The sequence below is a fragment of the Entelurus aequoreus genome, linkage group LG10 (genome assembly GCF_033978785.1).
Source record: "Entelurus aequoreus isolate RoL-2023_Sb linkage group LG10, RoL_Eaeq_v1.1, whole genome shotgun sequence".
Classification (NCBI taxonomy): Eukaryota; Metazoa; Chordata; class Actinopteri; order Syngnathiformes; family Syngnathidae; genus Entelurus; species Entelurus aequoreus.
Window position 1 is genome coordinate 43,623,969 of NC_084740.1, and position 13,158 is coordinate 43,637,126.

Consider the following 13,158-nt stretch of genomic DNA (forward strand, 5'->3'; position numbering starts at 1 on the left):
TGGCTTCTCAGTGTCACGAAATAGATATGATCAGGGACAGGTGTGCCTAATAAACATTAGCATGCTAGCATTTTAGCTCATTTTGACCATTTACACCTAAAATCAAGAATGCTAACTGCTCCTATTATAGCAATCTAACGTGAGCATGCTAACATTTATGCTAGTTTTTTTTCTTTTTCTTCAATCAAACCTGGGCCAGAGGTCCACAGCACAGATAACAGGCCAATCAAAAGATCCGCAGATTTTTTCTAGTTATTAATATTGTAATTATTTAGGAATTATTAAATAATGTATTAATATAAAAATTTCATTATTTGTATTATAACTGGTCCCGAATGGGACAAGCGGTAGGAAATGGATGGATGGTTGTTAATGTAATAGTATAATTAAATAATTGGCAATCAACAAAAATGTAGTAATAATAAAATTGCTAAAATATTTCACATAATTGTACTATTAATAATGTAATGATTTAGGAATGAACAAATAATGTATTAATATTATAGTTGATAACATACACATTTAATTATTTGTGTTATGATTTATATAAAAGTATAATTAATTATGTACTTTTGCAATTAATATTGTAGTAATAATATAATGAATTGTCAATATAATAATGCAATAATTCATATATAATTAAATATTAACGTAAAATAATTGATAATGAAATACTATAGGAACTATTAACACATCATTTATTATTATATCATGATACAATTAATTCAGTTCATAAATAATTATTTATATGATGGTATAATTAATTATAAAGTAATAACTGAATAATTAAATGATTTATCAATGATACATTTATTGATCATTTAATAGTGGAATTAGTTCTTGTTTTTATTAGGATAGTATAAGTAATAATTGAGTAATTAAATAGTAATATGTGTAATTTATACTATAAAACCATTCATATAATTATTAACATAATTAATGTAATTATTTAGGAATTTATTAATAATATAAATAATTAATGACATAATTTCATAAATTGACACTATAGTATAACTACTAGGTGTGGCCACACATGTAGCTTACCACCAACATCATGTGAAGGAACGATGGCTTCTCAGTGTCACACAGGGGACAGGTGTGCCTAATAAAGGGACCTATGTAAACATTGAGAGAATAAATCAGTTGTGAGCACGGGCTGACCTAACCACATGGTGTTCTACTTCTGCGCTGTCAGGAAGCCCGACTGCAAGAGTCCCAACACGCCGCAGAGCAGGAAGCAGGTCCAGAGGAGGCGGAACACGTGTCCCAGTCCTCAGGACATCGCCCGGGCCCTGCAGGGGCCCCCCAACGTGCCCAGCGCCAGCGCCGCCAGCCTGGATGAGCTCATACTACGCTGCCTCAACTGCTTCGGTCAGTTTGCACGCATTATGTAAATGAGGGGGGCGGGGCTCTTATGCAATGGCAATGTTGCTGCAGAAAGCAAACATCACACTTGTGACAGCAAGCAGGCGCCAGCAAACTGCCGGTGAACTTAAAAAGGGACTTTTGAGGTTTCCCCGCCTTTCATGTAAAAAAAAACAAAAAAATCTTACACGTGCAAAAGTTCAGTTCCTGCTAGTTTCAAGTTTAAAAACACCACGTGTGTGTGTGTGTGTGTGTGTGCAAAACATTGTTGCATGTGAAAGAGTGTGTGTCTGTAAAACACTTTGTGTCCATTTGTTGAAAAAAGCATTACTAATATACTTACTATAAAGATTAAAAACACTATAATCACCAGTTAACTACGACAATGCCATTAATTCACATCATAAGTGATATAATTAATAAATAATAAAATCATTTAGGAATTAACAAATAATGTATTAACAATTGATAACATACAAATTAATTAATCGTATTATTAATATAATAGTATAATTAATTATGAAAACATTTAGAAATTAAAATGTATTAATATAATTATTTGCAATGTTTAATGTGGCCTGCTACGTCCTTTAAAGTGGCCCACCTCACTTTGGATTTTCTTATCTAATATTTGTCTTTTATCTCATAATTATGACGTTTTATTGCTAAATTTTAAGTTTTTTATTTCATCATTTCAACTTTTTATCTCATATTTAACTTTTATTTCATATTTATGACTTTTTATTGGAAAATATTAACTTTTTTATTTCATAATTTCGACTTTTTTATCTCATATTTATGACTTGTATCTCATAATTATGATTTATTGAAATTAAAATGTGTTAATAATTCAATTAAACCATAAACAATTATCATAATTGCATGATTAATTAATAACGAATAATTTTGTCAATAAAAATAATTTAATAATAGTATAATTCATTAATAATAATAAGTTAGTATAAATAATTATAAAGTAATATTTTAGTGAATAAATAATCCATCCGTTTTCTACTGCTTGTCCCTTTCAGGGCTGCGGGGGACTGGAGCCTATCCCAGGTGGGGTATTGACAAACAATTATTAGTATAATTATTGATAAAATAATAATGCATTTCAAACACAATTAACTAACATATTTGTGTATTAATTAATAATGTAATAATTTAATAACAAATACAAAAATTATACAATTGAGTGATATTATACTGCAATTAATTCATATAACAATCAATACTATGATAGTATAATTAAATATAAATTATTTTAATAGTTCCAAAAGGGACAAGCGGTAAAAAATTGATGGATGGATGGATGATGAAATTCACTCATAAACAATTAGCATAATTGTATGATCATTCATGATGTATTAGTCAATAAAAATAATCTAATAGTAGTATATTCATTGATAATATCATAATGCAATAATGTTAGAATAATTATTTATAAAGTAATATTTTAGTGAATAAATAATCCATCCATTTCCTACCGCTTGTCCCTTTCAGGGTTGCAGGAGCTGCACTCGGGCGGAAAGCATTGTATTGACAAACAATTATTGGAGTAATTATTGATAAAATAATAATGCAAATCAAATACAATTAACTAACATAATTGTACATTAATTAATAATGTAATAATTTAATAACAAATACAAAATTAATATAATTGAGTGATACTGCAATTAATTCATATAACAATCAATACTATGATAGTATAATTAATCATCAAATATTTTAGTAATGAACAAATACAATTGATAACATAATGATGCAGTTAAGTAATGTACAATTAGCATAATTGTATGATAATTCATAATGTAATAAATGAGTTACTAATTGATTAATATAACTGATACCATAATGCAATTAATTAATATAATAATTAATTAATAATAAGATAGTATCATTTGTTTTAAAGTAATATTTTAGTAACTAACAAATAATTATTTAGAAATATAATTAAACAATTAAGAAAATAATTCTTAATCAATAATGTATACAATTTTCAGGAGCCGGCAACATTTTGTACAACTAAAAAGCCTGACCAAACCATAAAGTGACAAATTGAAAAACTCCTATTTTTACAGTAAAATTCCAGTTTTTTACCGTAAAATCTACAGGCTTTTTGTTTTCTTTTTGACAGCGAAATCAAGGATAATTTTACTCCCAATTACACCTGATGATGTCGCCACACACAGAAGCACTGATTTAAGACAACTTTGATGTCATGAAAACTTCTATTTTAAACATTGTCTTGTTTTTTTCCACTTAAATATAAAAAGCAGTCCAAGTAAAATGTTGCAATAAAATGGAAACATGAAAATGCTTGCATTGGAAGTGAATAACTACTTGTACTGTACATGATTAGTCACATATACTTCTATGCGTTATTCACTGCTGGATGCAAAATCCCTTCTTCAAAAAGGATATATTGTTGAAACATTATATAACAAATTACAATTAGTAATATTCCTTACATTCAGATTCCTTTGTTTGCCATGTTCCCAGTTTATACACAAGAAAATGAAATGCTGTTCTCCACCAGCGCCGCAGTACAATAAACATCATTAAACTTAGACACAATATTATATATTTTTGCTTGACATATCTAAATATTTGAGGGTGGGGGGAAATTAAAATCTAAATTGTTATACCATGGCATTTAAATTTGCTTTACCAATAATCTATAACAAGATTATTAAATAAATAATACTCAATTATAACACATTCATGTATTATTAATAATCAATACATTATTTATTTATTGAATAAACCATGTTCCCAGTTTATACACAAGATTATATATTATTTATGGGTTACATGTTTTGTTTTATTTATACATTTATTCAATATCATATCAAAACAATGTATTTATTAATTATAAATTGGGAAATTTACTTCATACTGGGAAAACTGGGTCAATTATGTCACGCCCCATAAGCCTGACTTTAATTTCTTGAATTAGTGATTGTACTGCTTAAAACATTTTTTTTTTTTTAAAAGGCCTAGTGGTTAAGAGTGTCCGCCCTGAGATGGGTAGGTTGTGAGTTCAAACCCCGGCCGAGTCATACCAAAGACTATAAAAAAAAAATTTAAAAAAAAAAATATATATATATATATACATATATATATATATGTATATATATATATATATATGTATATATATATATACATATGTATATATATACACATATGTATATATATATACACATATGTATATATATATACATATGTATATATATATATACATATGTATATATATATATATATATATACATATGTATATATATATATATATACATATGTATATATATATATATATATATATATATATATATATATATATATATATATATATATATATATATATATATATATATATATATATATACTGTATATATATATATATATAAATTAAATATGAGCCCTCCTTTAAGGCCTTGACCTTAAAAAGTTGAAATATGAGGTCTGCTGAAGTGATGATTTCATGAGTGTGGATGTATATATATATGTATATACAGTATATGTATAATGAATGCTTATTTCCTGCATAAATCCTACTTGATGATCCTTCCACCCAATCCAAAAAGCAATTATTTATCCATAATGGTCCTGTGTTGCACCCACAGACTGTGAGGGGAAGGTATGCAACCCGCGAGGCTCCCAGGTGGTCCACATGACCCTGATGATGCACAGCTGGGTGGTCCCGTCCCAGACCTTCGCCCAGAAGCTCCTGGCCTCATATCCTGCCCTGCTCCTGTAATCAGAGTTAGCTGCCATTGTCCCAATCTCCGGCCAAGTACTGTAAAGTTGACCCACATTCTGCTCCTTGACTCGTCTCTCACGTACAAGGACTGCCCGCCCGACAAGAGAGGACTGAGGCGGAGTCAGGTCTGCCACCTGGTCAGGTGAGTCTGACTGACAGAACCAGTTCTCCCGGCGTGCCTGTGCTTACTAAACACGCTCTGTTCCCCGCGTGCTGAAAAGGACCTGGATCGGCCAGTTCCCTGCCGTGTTTGAGGCTGACCCCCTCCTGGAGCAGACCATGGGGGACCTGTGGGCGCTGGTCCGCTCTGACGGAGAGGAGACGCATCTCATCGACACCTCCAGCTTGTGAGCTTTTTCTCTTCTGGGCTTTCACAAGGCCTCGCCTTTAAATCCACATTCTGTTGTCGCCTCGCACTCACTTTGGGGAGGTCTCCTTCTTGTGTGGGTTCTCTCTTGGTCACGTGTTAGTCACTGAAGACTTCAACCACCGTTGCACTAAACACTACGTTAGGTTCATTCCTTTCAGTTTGTCGGGAAGTAGTCTTTGCCATTAAGTTAAATGTGCCAGTTTTGTCTTTTGTTGAGTCCTGCAAGGTGTTCATGTAAAATCGCTAATGCTAATCAGCAGCAAATTAGCAATCGATCTAGCGCTTTTTGAAAAGCGTAGCCTTACTTGTTTGTTGGCATTATAAAAATACAACATTACTTAGAGGCAGTTTGTACGCCAAGTGCTTGACTGGTGCTGTTTGATAGAATCAGGACTCAGTAGTACAGACGGATTGGTTGGTACCTTTAAAAGTAACAAATTCTGTACCCATCCCTACGTACTGTATATTACTCAATTGTTTACAAATATTGTTAGGTCAATTTAATGCTAACTTGCCTTTATTGTTTACAAAACACTAGTGAAAACATGTGCGTTAGCTTGGTTGAGGTATCGGAATAGACTTAAGGTGCGCACGTCATTCATTGTCTTTGATTTGAACAAAAACCACTGTCTGTAATGTCACACTTAACGCTTTGATTTGAACAAAAACGCGTTGCGTTAGGTTCATTCTGAACAAAAACGCGTTACGTTAGGTTCATTCAAGACTCTTGATCATCTCTGATAACGAAAAAAACACGTTCAAAATTAGAAACGAAAAAGGATCTTGGATGCGAAGCAAACACATATGTTATTTTAATAGACTGACTTGTCTTTGAGAGAACATACCTTAGATTACCTACTTGATTTCTAAAGTGTCTCCAGTGTTTAAAAAAACACATATGTTGGGTTCGTTGAAGAGTCGGGAAAATATTTTTTTTCCGTCAAATGCATACGTTGGGTACTAAATTATTAGATTTTTAAAACGCGATACGTTAGGTTCCTTTGAGACTGCAGACTTGATGTTTATGTTAGATGTTCACCTTAGCTTAGCTAGTTTCTAAATCGTCTTCAGTGTTGGGAAAACTGCACTTAGGTTCTTTGTGCAAGATATTGTCTTGGATTTGAACTAGAACGTTAGCTTCGTCGATAGCTACCTTGTCTTCGGTGTTCATAAAAACACTACGGTTGCTTCGGTTTTTTGACAAATGCATGTGTTGGTTTATTAGATTTTCAAAACACCATCACCTTTGATGTTTACTGAAAAAAGCCTGTTAGAAGCATTTAACAATGACGAAATGTACTTTGTTGTTTAAAGTCAGCTGGCATAGGTTCCTGCTCCCTTGTGACCCTAAACAAAATAAGCAAATAGAAGATGGATGACAACGTTGTCCTTGTTTTTCCCAGAAGCCCTCACGCCAACGTGTCACAGGCTCCTTCGCCCTCAGTGAAGAAGAGGAAGGTGTCCCTCATCTTTGACCACATGGAGGCGGATGAGATGGCCGAGCACCTCAGCTACTTGGAGTTTAAGAACTTCTGCAATGTTACGGTGAGCTCAGCGTTGACTGTTTAACCGTTTGTCCCGTTGACAAGGTGCGCTCTCTGATTGGCCGGTCAGTTCCTGGACTACCGCAGCTACGTGGTACGAGGCTCGGTGAGGGACAACCCGGCGCTGGAGCGCTCGGTCATGATGTGCAACGGCGTGTCCCAGTGGGTCCAGCTGATGATCCTCAGCAGGCACACAGCCCAGCAGAGGGCAGAGGTCTTCACCAAGTACATCCATGTGGCTCAGGTACACCAAGAACCCAAAATAGGTACCCAGACCAAGAAACCCAACTAAAAACACAAACTAAGAACTCAAACCAAGAAACCAAACAAATAACCCAAACTAAGAACTCAGACCAAGAAACCAAACAAATAACCCAAACCAAGAAACCAAACTAACAACACAAACCAAGAAACCAGACAAATAACCCAAACTAAGGACTCAAACCAAGAAACCAAACAAATAACCCAAACTAAGAACTCAAACCAAGAAACCAGACAACTAACCCAAACTAAAAACTCAACCCAAGAAACCAAAAAAATAACCCAAACTTGGAACTCAAAACTAAGAAACCAAACAAATAACCCAAACTAAGAACTCAAACCAAGAGACTAACCCAAACTAAGAAGTGAAACCAAGTAACCAAACCCAGACCCCAAGCCTGCTTCGCTTGCTTCTTTGCTGGCTTGTTCATTGTTTGTTTGTGCTCAGAGACTTCGAGGTCTGCAGAACTTCAACACGCTGATGGCCGTCACCGGTGGCCTATGCCACAGCTCCATCTCCCGCCTCAAAGACACGTACAACCTGCTGCCTCCTGACGTCACCAAGGTATTCTAAGGTTCTCCCCAGGCAACGCAAACCTCCGGCGGTTTTGGTTGTTCTCTCTGGCAAGCTCCAACTGAACTAACCAGCTACAACCGGGTACACCTGCCGTGCTCGCCAAAGACCGCCGTCGCATGATCCACAACGATGCAGACAGAACGTGTGCTTGTTGTGTCATGATGTTGTTGGTCCTCCACGGTCCTGCCAGGCCCTGAGTGAGATGACAGATCTGCTGTCGTCACGCAGCAACTACAGCAACTACCGGCGGGTCTACAGCGAGTGCGCTGGCTTCAAGGTGCCCATCCTGGGCGTGCACCTCAAGGACCTGATCTCCCTCAACGAGGCGCTGCCCGACTACGTGGACGAGGACAAGATCAACCTGAGCAAGCTGCAGCACCTCTACTGCAACATCAACGAGCTGCTCGCTCTGCACGGCCGCACGCCGCCCTTCGAGGCCAACAAGGACCTCCTGCACCTGCTGACGGTAGGACCCCGCCCGCCCGCCCACGCTGCCGGGAGTCTGCCGCAGGGACGCCTCCAATGATGTCTTTTAATGCTTCAGCTCTCTCTAGATCTCTACTACACCGAGGACCAGATCTATGAACTTTCTTACACCAAGGAACCCAAGAACCCCAGGATCCAGGTCAGTCACGCAACAATACAACATGCATCATATACTTCCAATCATCCATGCACTTTATAGTGCCAGGCTGACTTAGGTCTGCACAAAAACTACAGTACTCTTACTGTGTATGTAGAGGAATTTTGACCCCCAAAAATAGCAAAACACTCCTGTTTTTTCGAAAATCTTTGACTAGCATTTCTGCACCAGGTCTTTAAAAACAGCAGAATGCTCCTGTAATATACAGGATCTTTGGCAATTGTTTCCCCAGTAGATCCTAAAAAAACAGCAGAGTGCTCCTATCATAAAGAGGGTTCCAATAACCAGCAGAGTACTCCTGTCATATCAAGAATCTTTGACTAGCATTTCTGCACTAGGTCTTTAAAAACAGCAGAATGCTCCTGTAATATACAGGATCTTTGGCAATTGTTTCCCCAGTAGATCCTAAAAAAACAGCATAGTGCTCCTATCACAAAGAGCGTTCCAATAACCAGCAAAGTACTCCTGTCATATCAAGAATATTTGACAAGCTTTTCAGCACTAGGTCCTTAAAAACAGCAGATTGCTCCTGTCATATACAGGATCTTTGACAAATGTTTTCCCCAGTAGATTTTAAAAACAGCACGGCACTCGGATCAAATAAAGGATCCTTGAAAGGTGTTTATGACCAGATCCTTAAAAACAGCAGCACACTCTCAATATATAGAGGATTTTTGACACCCCAAAATAGCAAAACACTCCTGTCATTTCAAAAATCTTGGACTAGCATTTCTGCACTAGGTACCTAAAAACAGCAGAATGCTCCTGTAATATACAGGATCTTTGGCAATTGTTTCCCCAGTAGATCCTAAAAAAACAGCAGAGTGCTCCTATCATAAAGAGGGTTCCAACAACCAGCAAAGTACTCCTGTCATATCAAGAATCTTTGACAAGCTTTTCAGCACTAGGTCCTTAAAAACAGCAGATTGCTCCTGTCATATACAGGATATTTGACAATTGTTTTCCCCAGTAGATTTTAAGAACAGCACAGCACTCGGATCAAATAAAGGATCCTTGAAAGGTGTTTATGACCAGATCCTTAAAAACAGCAGCACACTCTCAATATATAGAGGATCTTTGACACCCCAAAATAGCAAAACACTCCTGTCATTTCAAAAATCTTGGACTAGCATTTCTGCACTAGGTCCCTAAAAACAGCAGAATGCTCCTGTCATATACAGGATCTTTGACAATTGTTTCCCCAGGAGATCCTAAAAAAAGTGCTCCTATGATAGAAGCACTCTGCTGTTTTTAGGGACATAGTGCAGAAATGCTAGTCCAAGATTTTTGAAATCCTATCATACAGATGATCTTTGACTAAAGATTTTTGCAGGAGGTCTTTAACGGCAGATTGTCTTAAAGAAAAGAAATCAGATCAAAAAAAGGATCCTTGAAAAGTGTTTTGACCATATCCTTAAAAACAGCAGCACGCTCTTATTATATAGAGAATCTTTGACCCCCAAAAATAGCAAAGCACTCCTGTATATCAATAATCTTTGACAAGCTTTTCAGCACTAGGTCCTTAAAAACAGCAGAATGCTCCTGTCATATACAGGATCTTTGACAATTGTTTCACCAGTAGATCCTAAAAAAAACAGCAGAGTGCTCCCATCATAAAGATGATCTTTGACTAAAGATTTTTGCAGGAGGTCTTTAAAAACAGCAGATTTTTTTCAAGGAAGCGCACTCGGCTCAAATAAAGGATCCTTGAAAAGTGATTTTTTTTTTTTGATAGATAGATAGTACTTTATTGATTCCTTCAGGAGAGTTCCCTCAGGAAAATTAAAATTGACTAGATCCTTAAAAACAGCAGCACACTCATTATATAGAGGATCTTTGATCTGCATTTTGGCAGTTCTTCCTTCAAACAGCAGATTGTCCCTGTCATATAGAGGATCTTTGACAAGCATGTTTGCAGTAGATTCCAGCAGATTAATTAAATTAAATAAAAAATTTAAACGCAGTGTTACTCTTCAAACTGTGGCCAAAAATATGAAATATACTTGTCAAATAAAACATGTGCCTAGTTTTTAATGAATATGTAGGCCTGCTACGTTACTGTATTTCAATGTTGGTCATTACAGTGGTACTTGGAGCCAAGAGTTTTCTGAAGTGGTACTTGTTTTTGAGAACCACTGATATAGAGGATCTTTGACTACTGTTTTCCCAGTAGATTCTTAAAAACAGCACAGCACGCAGATCAAATAAAGGATCCTTAATAGGTGTTTTGACTAGATCCTTAAAAACAGCAGGACACTCATTATATAGAGGATCTTTCATCTGCATTTTGGCAGTTCTTCCTTCAAACAGCCGATTATCCCTGTCATATAGAGGATCTTTGACAAGCATGTTTGCAGTAGATTCCAAAAAATAGCAACGCTCCCTGTCATATAGAGAAAATTTGACAAACATTTCTGCAGTATCTCTTTAAAAACAGCAACGCTTTTTTCGTCAGTAAAAATAAGTTTTGCGTTTTTGCAGTAGCTGAAGAGTGCTTCTATTATACAGTATGCACGATCTTTGACGCGGTGTTTTGTGGCAGATTCTAAAACAAAACAAAACAGCAGAGCACTCATCATATGATGGATTTGTTTTGAGCAGATCCTTAAAAACAGCAGAGCATACAGAAGATCTTTTCCAGTAGGTCCTTGTGGTTATATTAAGGGACTTTGAGGAGCATTTTTGCAACACATTCCAAAAAAATAGCAAAGCGCTCCTGCAGGCCTGGCCCTAACCAATCTGGCGCCCTAGGCAAGATTTTAGGTGGCGCCCCCCCACATCGGCAGTGAAGTGTATAGACTCACAAGAAACCGAATAGCTTAGTCTTTGACCTTTTTTTTTTTACTTAAAGAAAGCAAATTAACATATTATATGAGAATGTTATGTTATGATTATCTTTAACCGAATCACAGCAGTGCTTAAATTAAAAAACAGCATTCCCTCTCATGTGATATTGCTTAATTAACATTAATAATGTGCACTTTAACAACTAGGCTTACAACTATACCTAATATATAAAGGGGTGGAAAAGTGACTATTACCTGCAGGGCAAACATTAGCTAACCAGAAGGCAATAACAATGTCAACAAAAAACACCTGCTTAAAAGATGTAATACAAATGTCCCTGAGGAATGTAAGGTGGGAGTACTGTAATTATCTAACGTTACATTATTATTTTCCATAACAATTTAGCCCCCTCCACAATATTAACCCGACGTCAAAACAGGACTAGCTATTTATTGATTAGCAATTGCCGAATCATCTAACATTAGCTTAATGCTAAAAAGCCAGGTTACTATCACATTCTGTAACAGACAAATAATTTCATGTAGGCTAACGTTACCTACCTGCTACCTCTGTCTTTTTCTCGTTTCTCCTCTTCTTTTTTCTCGTTTCTCCTCTTCTTTTCTCTTTTTTCTTCCCTGGGCATCTGACAGTTTTGGCCGTTTTGACATCTTGTGTTAATTTTTTGATGTGGTGACGTCCAAAAAGAGTCATGATACGGGAAGGGAGGGGGCGCACCGTGCGGGGGGACTGGGGGGGGGGATGGGGGGGGGGGGGGTCGTTTGGGGGGGGCGGGTGGCGTAATGTTGTAACAAATAATATTTCTATTAAATAGGCTTTACTTTGCATTTTAATTAACGTGGGATTATTTTTTGTATTTAGAAATAATAGTACCAACTTTTTTCCTCTTTTTTTTTTCTCCAACATTTGTGGCACTGGCGTGGCGCCCCCTGATGGACAGCGCCCTTAGCATTTGCTAATACGGCCTATGCCACGGGCCGGCCCTGCGCTCCTGTCACTTAGACAATCTTTGACTAGCATTTTTGCAGTCAGTCGTTGGAAACAGCAGATGAATTAAATACAATTAAAAATTAAAAATTTAAACGCAGTATTACTCTTCAAACTGTGGCCAGAAATATACTTGTTATACAAAACTTGTGCCAAGTTTTTTTATGAATATGTAGGTCTACTTTGCTACTGTATTTCAATGTTGGTCATTACAGTGGTACTTGGAGCCAAGAGTTTTCTGAAGTGGTACTTATTTTTGAGAACTACTGATATAGAGGATCTTTGACTACGGTGCTCCTATTTTGACTAGTTTTGTGCAGAAGGTGGTTACAAACGGTCTTTGTCGAGCAGTAAGTCAGTCCAAAACAAGAGAGCATGAATTGAAAGCGCTGCATGTGTGGCAATAACGTGTGATTTCCACGCTTGCGTGAGAACAACTGTCACTCTGCCACATCAAAGTGCGGTGCAGCTGTGTCATTTGTGTGGTGGCTTGTGATCGCTGCAGCCCGTCGCCCCAGTGAAAGCGCCGGTGGTGGCAGAATGGGGGTCAGGGGTGACGCATCGCCTGGACCCCGACACCATATCCAAACACGTCAAACAGATGGTGGATGTGAGTAGCGGTTCTCACTTCTCTATTACCTGGTAGGACAAAGCAGAACCGGTCCCATGCCTGCGCTTGCTCTGTCGCCCCCTTCAGTCCATCATGAAGAACTACGACCACAAGCAGGACGGCTTCATTTCGCTGGAAGACTTTGAGAAGATCGCCGCCAACTTCCCCTTCTCCTTCTGCACGCATGAAACTGACAGGTGACGCCTCACACATGATACCACTTGTCAATCATG

The 13,158-nt window shown here is 37.0% G+C and overlaps 1 protein-coding gene across 2 annotated transcripts in view; it reads left to right on the forward strand.

Annotated features, from left to right (window-relative positions):
* The window catches only part of rasgrp4 (RAS guanyl releasing protein 4), a 42,790-nt gene that overhangs the window by 10,171 nt on the left and 19,461 nt on the right, over positions 1-13,158 (forward strand). Inside the window, exons 2-12 of one of the 2 annotated variants that reach the window (XM_062060912.1) lie at positions 1,196-1,371; positions 4,992-5,103; positions 5,208-5,270; positions 5,350-5,475; positions 6,902-7,043; positions 7,113-7,286; positions 7,752-7,868; positions 8,071-8,346; positions 8,425-8,505; positions 12,821-12,925; positions 13,013-13,122. In XM_062060912.1, the coding sequence (XP_061916896.1) occupies positions 1,196-1,371; positions 4,992-5,103; positions 5,208-5,270; positions 5,350-5,475; positions 6,902-7,043; positions 7,113-7,286; positions 7,752-7,868; positions 8,071-8,346; positions 8,425-8,505; positions 12,821-12,925; positions 13,013-13,122 (1,482 nt within the window). Of the gene's footprint in view, positions 1-1,195; positions 1,372-4,991; positions 5,104-5,207; positions 5,271-5,349; positions 5,476-6,901; positions 7,044-7,112; positions 7,287-7,751; positions 7,869-8,070; positions 8,347-8,424; positions 8,506-12,820; positions 12,926-13,012; positions 13,123-13,158 lie in introns of those variants that run through there. The other variant, XM_062060911.1, reaches the window with a different exon arrangement.